The sequence below is a fragment of the Crinia signifera genome, chromosome 12, assembly GCF_055691185.1.
Source record: "Crinia signifera chromosome 12, ASM5569118v1, whole genome shotgun sequence".
NCBI classification, from domain to species: Eukaryota; Metazoa; Chordata; class Amphibia; order Anura; family Myobatrachidae; genus Crinia; species Crinia signifera.
In genome coordinates this window covers 6,657,592-6,668,724 of record NC_139228.1, presented here as the reverse complement: position 1 = coordinate 6,668,724, position 11,133 = coordinate 6,657,592, and the positions used below count along the sequence as shown (strand labels likewise).

Here is an 11,133-nt window from a genome sequence, read left to right as displayed (position 1 = left end):
ATCTACAGGAACAGAGGCCACTTAATTATCTACAGGAACAGAGGCCACTTAATTATCTACAGGAACAGAGGCCACATACTTATCTACTGGAACAGAGGCCACGTACTTATCTACAGGAACAGAGGCCACATACTTATCTACAGGAACAGATGCCACATACCTATCTACAGGAACAGATGCCACTTAATTATCTACAGGAACAGAGGCCACGTATTTATCTACAGGAACAGATGCCACTTAATTATCTGCAGGAACAGAGGCCACCTACTTATCTGCAGGGACAGAGGCCACCTACTTATCTGCAGGAACAGAGGCCACGTACTTATCTACAGGAACAAAGGCCACTTAATTATCTACAGGAACAGATGCCACGTACTTATCTACAGGAACAGAGGCCACTTAATTATCTACAGGAATAGAGGCCACGTACTTATCTACAGGAACAGAGGCCACATACTTATCTACAGGAACAGAGGCCACATACTTATCTACAGGAACAGAGGCCACTTAATTATCTACAGGAACAGAGGCCACGTACTTATCTACAGGAACAGAGGCCACATACTTATCTACAGGAACAGAGGCCATGTACTTATCTACAGGAACAGAGGCCACGTACTTATCTACAGGAACAGAGGCCACATACTTATCTACAGGAACAGAGGCCACATACTTATCTACAGGAACAGAGGCCACGTACTTATCTACAGGAACAGAGGCCACATACTTATCTACAGGAACAGAGGCCACGTACTTATCTACAGGAACAGAGGCCACATACTTATCTACAGGAACAGAGGCCACATACTTATCTACAGGAACAGAGGCCACGTACTTATCTACAGGAACAGAGGCCACATACTTATCTACAGGAACAGAGGCCACATACTTATCTGCAGGAACAAAGGCCACATACTTATCTGCAGGAACAGGGGCCACATACTTATCTACAGGAACAGGGGCCACATACTTGTCTACAGGAACAGATGCCACTTAATTATCTACAGGAACAGAGGCCACATACTTATCTACAGGAACAGAGGCCACTTAATTATCTACAGGAACAGAGGCCACTTAATTATCTACAGGAACAGAGGCCACATACTTATCTACTGGAACAGAGGCCACGTACTTATCTACAGGAACAGAGGCCACATACTTATCTACAGGAACAGAGGCCACATACTTATCTACAGGAACAGAGGCCACTTAATTATCTACAGGAACAGAGGCCACTTAATTATCTACAGGAACAGAGGCCACATACTTATCTACTGGAACAGAGGCCACGTACTTATCTACAGGAACAGAGGCCACATACTTATCTACAGGAACAGATGCCACATACTTATCTACAGGAACAGATGCCACTTAATTATCTACAGGAACAGAGGCCACGTATTTATCTACAGGAACAGATGCCACTTAATTATCTACAGGAACAGATGCCACTTAATTATCTACAGGAACAGAGGCCACATACTTATCTTCAGGAACAGAGGCCACATACTTATCTACAGGAACAGAGACCACTTAATTATCTACAGGAACAGAGGCCACGTACTTATCTACAGGAACAGATGCCACTTAATTATCTACAGGAACAGAGGCCACGTACTTATCTACAGGAACAGAGGCCACTTAATTATCTACAGGAACAGAGGCCACTTAATTATCTACTGGAACAGAGGCCACTTACATATCTACTGGAACAAAGGCCACGTACTTATCTGCAGGAACAGAGGCCACATACTTATCTACAGGAACAGAGGCCACGTACTTATCTACAGGAACAGAGGCCACATACTTATCTACAGGAACAGAGGCCACGTACTTATCTACAGGAACAGATGCCACATACTTATCTGCAGGAACAGAGGCCACGTACTTATCCACGTACTTATCTAAAGGTACAGAGGCCACGTACTTATCTACAGGAATAGAGGCCACATACTTATCTGCAGGAACAGATGCCACGTACTTATCTACAGGAACAGAGGCCACGTACTTATCTACAGAAACAGAGGCCACGTACTTATTTACAGAAACAGAGGCCACGTACTTATCTACATGAACAGAGGCCACGTACTTATCTACATGAACAGAGGCCACGTACTTATCTACAGAAACAGAGGCCACGTACTTATTTACAGAAACAGAGGCCACGTACTTATCTACATGAACAGAGGCCACGTACTTATCTACATGAACAGAGGCCACGTACTTATTTACAGAAACAGAGGCCACGTACTTATCTACATGAACAGAGGCCACGTCCTTATCTACATGAACAGAGGCCACGTACTTATCTACAGGAACAGAGGCCACATACTTATCTGCAGGAACAGAGGCCACGTACGTATCCCGTGACACCCACATAAGAGGGGAAGTAACACCACTTACTGGCCAGCGTATCGTCTTACCATTACCTTACCACTGCCCAGGTTCTCCTCTGCTGAGAATCTTTCCCCTGACAGGGATTTCGCTGTGATAGTAGCACTGTGGCGTGCTGCTTACAGTACTCCCTGTGTACAACACTATGCTGGCGCGGAGGACCCATTGGTATGCGCCCTGTGAGGTGGGCGAGGTATGAGGCACACATATTGGGGTAGGTACAATGCTAGGCTGACGCGGGGACACTTTGGGTATGTGTCCTGCAAGGTGGGTGAGGTATGATGCACGTACAGTGGGTTAGGTATAATGCTAGGCTGGCGCAGGGGGCACATTGGGTATGCACACTGCAAGGTGGGTGAGGTATGAGGCACGTAGATTCGGGTCATGCCATTGTCTGACGCAATGTTTACACAAGATAAGGACCGAAACCAGGTTTTATACGAGAGTTTTTATTGCCACAATGTTTTATCTTCTATGTGATCGGAATCTGCTGCCAGGGAAGTGGTAAATGGTGGGCGATGTGATGCTCACCCTATGCACCCATACTGTGCAATCTCCAGCATTGGGGTGCTCTATGGTCAGTAGAGATTTTCTCCCTATGGATGGAATGACCACATTCCCCCTCCCCCATGGCCGGATCTATCCTGGTCACAGATCAAAGGACACAGAACACAAACCGACCGGTCAGTGTTATCTTCTGCCGTGTACACAAAGGGCGAGGCCACGGATCTGCTGAGACTGACTGACATCTATATGCTGGAGAATCCTGGTAAAGAGGGGAAGGGAGGGGGAGAGAGAAAGAGGGGAAGAGAGGGGGAGAGAGAAAGAGGGGAAGGGAGGGGGAGAGAGAAAGAGGGGAAGGGAGGGGAGAGAGAAAGAGGGGAGAGACGGAGAGGAAGAGGGGTGGTGAGAGAGAAAGAGGGGAGAGATGGAGGAGAAGAGGGGGAGAGGTGGTGAGAGAGAAAAAAAGGGGTAAGGGGGAGAGGAGGGGGAGAGAGGGGAAGAGAGTGAGGGGGTGATTGAGGGAGAGGGAAGAGGGAGAGAGAGAAGGAGGGGGAGGGAGGGAAGCAAAAGAGAGAAGGGAAGAGGGGAGAAAGGGGGAGAGATGGAGGGGAAGAGAAGGAGGGAGGGAAGAGGAGGGGTTGGGGAAGTGAGGAAAGAGAGGGGGAGGGAGAGGAAGAGAGGACATGGGGAGAGAGGGAGAGGAAGGGATTGGGAGATGGAGGTGAGGAGAAAAGAGTGGGAGAGATGGAGAGGGGGAGAGAAGGGGAAGGGGGAAGAGAGGGAGAGGAGAGAGAGAGAGATGAGAAGAGAGGGAGGGATAATAGTGGGGAATAGAGGAAGAGAGGGGTGAGAGGGGATGGTTGAGAGGGTGGAAAGGGAGGGGAGAAAGAGGCACTCAAGACTTTTTCCTTCCTCTCCCAAGGAAGGAAGGTACATCCACTCCTGGGAGAAATCCCCCAAGTGCACCTCACACGTGGGGAACATACAACATACACAGTTATGGGGGGAATAGATCACAGAGCCGTGGCCATTATATTATTGTGTTGGGATGAATGTACTGTGGTGTCTGAAACACAAGCCCTGATAGGAGATGCTTTTCTTTCGATGTTAGTGTTTTTGCCATTTAATGGTGACCTTCCGATGTTTATCACCATCGAATGCTAATCATTCGATGGTGTACCGATGGTGGCTTGTTTTTTGTAATTCCCAAAAGATATGCCTCCCCTGGCTGCTGTGTCTGTGTCAGGGAAACTTCCTAGGTTCGTTGGAGGCTGTCTGGCTTTCTCTCTGTCTGCTTCCCTCCCTCTCCCTCTCTATGGTTGCTGTAGCTGCTAGGCAACAGGGCCCACTGCTAGTTCTGATTGGCTCTCACTGACTCAGAGAGCCAATCAGAGCACAAACCTCACCCTGCAGCACCAGTCACTCAAACAGCAGCAAATTACACAGAGACACACTGAGCTCTGGAGGATTCAGAGGAGGAGACGTCACTGAATGTTATATCAGCTCAGGCAAGCTACAATAATAATAATAGGTACACAATACAACTAGCTGCAGACAGTTGTGAATGTCAGTCACATACAACACTCATTAATAAGCTGCATTAGTATTACCAGGCAGCAACCACTATATCATCATCAGTGAAGTGTTGGTCAGAGATTGTCTGTTTCTGTCAATATAGTGAGGGACAATATACACAGTCCTGGGGTACCAGGGGAATGAACCAAGCTAAAGGTGCCCATACACTGCTGCGACGCCTCGCAGCAGTGTACGGACACCCGACAGCCTGCAAGGCACGGACGCATGCGATCCGTTGTGATGGATTGCATGCGTCCCTGATTCCGGCCCGCCTCACCGCCAGGAGGAACGGGTGGACGGCCTGCCGGTCTGACCACCTGGTCGGGTCCGATGCGCACGGGAGAGGCGATTTGGTCCGATTTAACGGGTCGATTGGTCGCAATTGGCCAAAATCGGACCAAATCACCTCAGTGTAGGGGCACCTTAACTGTTTTTATATATAGTGAACTATTTTTTATATTACGTGACCTGGTCGCTAGCAATTGGTATTTTACTGGTGACCAGCAATTCTAGCAAGTTCCTGCGACCAGCGACCGCTGGGCTGCGGTGGGAGCGCACACACGGCGAAGGTCGCTAGGTATCACCGGCAATATGGTCACTGAGCGACCATATAGCGGACGATGGAAGCTAGAATCGCCTAGTGTGTAGCATTATTAGCAGGGTTGCCGACTTTCAAAAAATCCTCTCCGGGAGAAGCCCGGAGAGGAATCTTGCATTCCGCGTTTTGGGGGCGGGGCTTAACTGTGACGTCGTTAAGCCCCGTCCCCATTACAACAAATAGCCGAAATAACTGTTATCCATGGAGGGGGCGGGGCTAAAACGTCACGATTGTGCCGTTTTAGCTCGCCCCCTCCCCTGAGACCCGCGGATTGCGGCATATAAATGCCGCGATCGGGGGGCTCAGTGGGGGTCCCCCTGATTCCGGGAGGGTTGCCCACCCTTCCGGGGGCCGGGAGGAAGGACCCGATTTTCGGGAGACTCCCGCAAATTCCGGGAGGGTCGGCAACCCTGATTATTAGTGGTGCCCCCACAGATCCTGGCACCCTAGGCAGCTGCCTAATGGTAGAGCTGGCCCTACTCTTTGCAATATTTATCTCACCATAAAATGATGTGATGACCACTGTACCGTCATCTCCTTTTTGTGTGTGTGTGGTTACACTTGCCTTAATAAATAGACATTTTCCTATCTGGAAAAATAGTGAAACCTAAAGCGAGTTAGTTTACAATTTATCTAATTTTATTACATTTTGATTACTTGCTGTTAAAGTGTTAATAATGTGTACAAAATTAATATACTACTTCATCATTGGGCATTGTGTGAATAATATATATGTATATTATACACACAATGTCCAGTGATAAAGTAATATGTTGCTCAGAGCCTGGGCCCTGCCATCAAATGGCAAATACAGGCTTTTGCGCATGCACTAGTCATATAACTAGTTTTCACCATCGAATACTTTTGATGCGATGGTTAGTTACCATCGCATCGAAAGTTTCAATGGTGGAAGCACTGCCATCATTTGATGGTTGGCTTCCGATGTCCATCCCTATGCCAGAGTCTCATTCCCACACATTATCTCACATCCAATCACAGTGCCTGGGGAGCTGCTGCCCTCTACTGACCATATCCAGGACTGCAGCCTCATTCACTAAACCCTTTTATGTGACTCCTCATCTGCGTAAAATTGCCAAGTGGACGTGTATAGACAGAGATAGATTGCACCCTTCAGACTCACCAACGCATTGCCCCCCCCCCCCCCACCCATTGAAGCAGAAAGTGACGCTGCCCCCCAGAAATGAAAAGACGCCCACCGGGGCACCCCCAACTCAATGACACAATAACGGGAATCATGGATTGCTCATGCAGGTCTATGGCTGTACAGACTGGACGCTGCCGTAGTACCGCAGGCCCAATGTTTCTGTAGACTAGGACTCACATCTGACATTAGATATACTCCCTCAAATACAGCCATATCGTGTCTGCCTGTCTGCAACCACTCCCCGCTAACTCCATGTTATCACCACCAAATGGTCACTTCGCGAATACAGCAAATTATCTTTCGATAATTACACAGTGCCTTGGAACATCAGCTCTGGGATCAGCAGGGGCGTGTTCTGGGATCAGCAGGGGCGTGCTCTGGGATCAGGAAGGGCATGCTCTGGGAGTGTCAGGGGCGTGCTCTGGGATCAGGAAGGATCTGGGTGTAGCTGCGCCTCCTATAAACAGAAGTTGGTGATATTCACTGATTTCTACCCCCAAAAAGGGATCAGGAAGGGGCATGCTCTGGGATCAGCAAGGGTGTGCTCTGTGATCAGCAGGGGCATGCTCTGGTGCTCTGGGATCAGCAGGGGCATGCTCTGGGAGTATCAGGGGTATTTTCTAGGATTGGCATGAGCGTGCCCTGGGATCAGCAGGGGTGTGCTCTGGGATCGGCGCGAGCATGCTCTGAGAGTGTCAGGGGCGTGCTCTGGGAGTGTCAGGGGTGTGCTTTGGGATCAGCAGGGGCATGCTCTGGGATCAGCAGGGGCGTGCTCTGGGATCAGCCGGGGTGTGCTTTGGGATTGGTGGGAGCGTGCTCTGGGATCAGCAGAGGCATGTTCTGAGATCAGTGGGAGCGTGCTCTGGGATCGGCGTGAGCGTGCTCTGGGAGTGTCTGGGGTGTGCTCTGAGATCAGCAGGGGTGCTCTGGGATCAGCAGGAGCGTGCTCTGGGAGTGTCAGGTGGATGATCTGGGATAAGCAGGGGCATTCTCTGGGAGCATCAGGGGTGTGTATACAGCCGCTCCCCCATGGTCTGTGGGGTGTTAGGTCTACAACAACTGGGTTGACATGGGTCAAGGTCGACAGTCAAAAGGTCGAAATGGGTTTTGTCACTGTTTGTTTTTACCCAAATGTCGACACAGTGGACATGGACACCGTTTGTAGTGCACTGCATCCCCTTTCATCGTTCACAATGCTTCAGGCATTCTCCCACCATGCCCTAGTAGATTGTAGGGCATGAAATACAGCCTGCTGACTGGTCATGACCTAATGACCTGTCGACCTAGATACATGTCGACCTTGACCCTTGTCGACCTAGTTGCTGTAGACCTAGTGACCATATCCCGGTCTGTGTAGGCTCTTCCTGCCCTGTGGCTGGTGTCCTACTCTCTCAGTGGTCCATGCTATGCCCTACCACTCATTAATGCCTTACTGGTTCTTATTACCATGGCCCATATGCTGATCAGGTCCCCGACCCGCACCCCCGAGGCTCTGCCCACACCCCCGGGGCACCGCCCACCGCACTGATGCTGGACAGAATAAACAGACAACATGGAACTTGTTCCTCTTTATTATTAATAGTATTGAATTTCCTACACAAGCCGGCCATTGTCTGCAATATGTCGTGTGTTCAGTCAGCGATCTATGGAAATGAGCCCGTTCCCTGCTCAGCCTACTGTGTGCTCACTCACATACTGTGGTGGTGGTGGTGGGGAATCCTTACCCAGCTACAGCACTGCCCCCTGGGTGCAGCCATCACATGCACTTCCTGTATTCCTCCACATACAGGACTATGCATCCTAGCACCGCCGGGCCACCACCTGAGCTCAGAATGTACATGCGTGCTTGTGTGTGTGTGTACATGCCTGTATCGTGCATTCTCAGCTAGCATGTGCAGTCACATAAAGTGGTCTTCTTGCGTTTCGTGGGCCGAGCTGGGGCCACGTGTAGAAAAGGGAAGACTTTCCTCTCCCTAGAAAAGAACATACAAAGTGGCGGGTAGCGTACTGAGCGCTAGACTAGAGCTGGGGTTGGGGGGTCACGGTGGGTCCAGCCCAGATGGAGGGAGACAGAAGGGTGCTTAGACGTGGACAACGGCCTGAGAGCCACGGATATAAATGTCACCATTTACAGCGATGCTACTGGGCCTCCTTGGGCCAGATCATTCCAATGTCCTCCATGTGCAGCAAGCTGACAACGTTACTATCCTTTCCTATTTGGCTGGAAGCCTTCACCACTGAAGACGCGCCACTGAGGAGCAGCCACCAAGAAACCTCATCTCTGGAGACGATAGCTTGAGTGATGGTTGATGGACACCATGATATTGTGCACACGGGGCTGCAGTGCGCCCCCCGTAGGATGGGGCACCGGGACGTCCCTTACATGAAGGTATGGAGTCACTCTACTTTGGTAAAGCCCCCAATGTTGACCTTGCGCTCGTGTTTGATGGATACCAGCTCCTGCAGTTGTAGGGCACCTCCCCCAATAAAGCAGAATGCAGGACAGACAGGTCCGGAACAGTCCACACTGCCTTCCCACAGACTACGGTGGGACACAGCATCAAAGTAACCCACTCGACCCTTCTCATAGTCGAGGAAGACGCCCAGCCGTGGGGGCAGGGGAACGGTGCAGCCAGAGGGGTCCCGGGACGTTGGCATTGACCCATGGGGCTGAAGAATCTTCCCCATTCCGATGGTCAGGAAACAGAAGGCTGGAGATACATCCATGGTGGCATCTTCTGCGCCAGAGTCGTGTCCACTATCCGGATCGTACCTACTGGAGAATGGAGAAGAGGCCGTATGAGTGGTCACCTGGATTCCCACCAACCACCATTCTACACACCACAGACATTGACGCTGGCTCTCACCTGGGGCTGACCACATCCTGGGGCACCTGGAATAGCTCTTGCAGCTTACTCTCCTGCCCCACTCCCACTTTCACCACGTAGGAGCTGGGGTCTACTGAACATTCCCAGTAGTAGCGACCCTGCGTGATGGCCACGTCACCAAGTACCAGCTCCATGGACACGTGGCAGCTCGTCATGAGGCGCTCGGCAGCAAAGAGCATGGGCACGCCAGGTACGCTACGCACTGCCCTCCGGTCTTTACTGACCACCAGCCGGTCTCGAGGGAACCCACAGCTGCTGTCTAGGAAAAAGTTCAGCACTGCAAAGAGAACACAAGGATGACGCATAATGTCTACACAGATCGCCTGGGACTATATTACATTGGACTATGTGGGTGCAGGGCTGGCTCGGCAGGGCATAAGGAGGAGCCTTTCTGGCCGTGTCATACATTGTTGTTGCTTTATTACAGCACAATGACCAGTGCATAGTTGCCTACCCTCCTGCATTCTTCAGAAGACTCCCTGACATAGCAGCAATCTCCCTCTCTCCCTCATTAGTCTAGCAATCTCCCTCATGTCACCTAGCCCACATTACACTGTTACATCATATTTACCTCCCCTCCTACATTCTTCAGAAGACTCCCTGACATAGCAGCAATCTCCCTCTCTCCCTCATTAGTATAGCAATCTCCATCATGTCACCTAGCCCACATTACACTGTTACATCATGGTTACCTCCCATCCTGCATTCTGCAGGAGACTCCCTAATATAGCTGTAATCTCCCTCTCTCCCTCATTAGTCTACCAATCTCCCTCATGTCACCTAGCCCACATTACAGTGTTATATCATAGTTATCTTCCCCCCTGCAATTTGCAGGAGACTCCCTGACACAGCAGCAATCTCCCTCTCTCCCTCATTAGTCTAGCAATCTCCCTCATATCACCTAGCCCACATTACACTGTTACATCATAGTTACCTCCCCTCCCGCATTCTGCAGGAGACTCCCTGACATAACAGCAATCTCCCTCTCTCCCTCATTAGTCTAGCAATCTCCCTCATATCACCTAGCCCACATTACACTGTTACATCATAGTTACCTTCCCCCCTGCAATTTGCAGGAGACTCCCTGACATAGCAGCAATCTCCCTATCTCCCTCATTAGTCTAGCAATCTCCCTCATGTCACCTAGCCCACATTACACTGTTACATCATAGTTACCTCCCCTCCTGCATTCTGCAGGAGACTCCCTGACATAGCAGCAATCTCCCTCTCTCCCTCATTAGTCTAGCAATCTCCCTCATGTCACCTAGCCCACATTACAATGTTACATCATAGTTACCTCCCCTCCCGCATTCTGCAGGAGACTCCCTGACATAGCAGAAATCTCCTTCTCTCCCTCATTAGTCTAGCAATCTCCCTCATGTCACCTAGCCCACATTACAATGTTACATCATAGTTACCTCCCCTCCCGCATTCTGCAGGAGACTCCCTGACATAGCAGAAATCTCCTTCTCTCCCTCATTAGTCTAGCAATCTCCCTCATGTCACCTAGCCCACATTACACTGTTACATCATAGTTACCTCCCCACCTGCATTCTGCAGGAGACTCCCTGACATAGCAGCAATCTCCCTCTCTCCCTCATTAGTCTAGCAATCTCCCTCATATCACCTAGCCCACATTACACTGTTACATCATAGTTACCTTCCCCCCTGCAATTTGCAGGAGACTCCCTGACATAGCAGCAATCTCCCTATCTCCCTCATTAGTCTAGCAATCTCCCTCATGTCACCTAGCCCACATTACACTGTTACATCATAGTTACCTCCCCTCCTGCATTCTGCAGGACTCCCTCATTAGTCTAGCAATCTCCCTCATGTCACCTAGCCCACATTACACTGTTACATCATAGTTACCTCCCCTCCCGCATTCTGCAGGAGACTCCCTGACATAGCAGCAATCTCCCTCTCTCCCTCATTAGTCTAGCAATCTCCCTCATGTCACCTAGCCCACATTACACTGTTACATCATAGTTACCTCCCCTCCTGCATTC

The 11,133-nt window shown here is 50.2% G+C and overlaps 1 protein-coding gene across 2 annotated transcripts in view; it reads right to left on the bottom strand.

Annotated features, from left to right (window-relative positions):
* Positions 1-7,791: 7,791 nt before the first annotated feature.
* The window catches only part of TRIM46 (tripartite motif containing 46), a 39,096-nt gene continuing 35,754 nt past the window's right edge, over positions 7,792-11,133 (bottom strand). For both annotated transcript variants that reach the window (XM_083166611.1, XM_083166612.1), the window contains exons 9-10: positions 9,104-9,401; positions 7,792-9,012 (exon numbers count right to left, since the gene is read on the bottom strand). In XM_083166611.1, the coding sequence (XP_083022737.1) occupies positions 8,634-9,012; positions 9,104-9,401 (677 nt within the window). In that variant the 3' untranslated portion in view covers positions 7,792-8,633. The remainder of the gene's footprint in view (positions 9,013-9,103; positions 9,402-11,133) is intronic.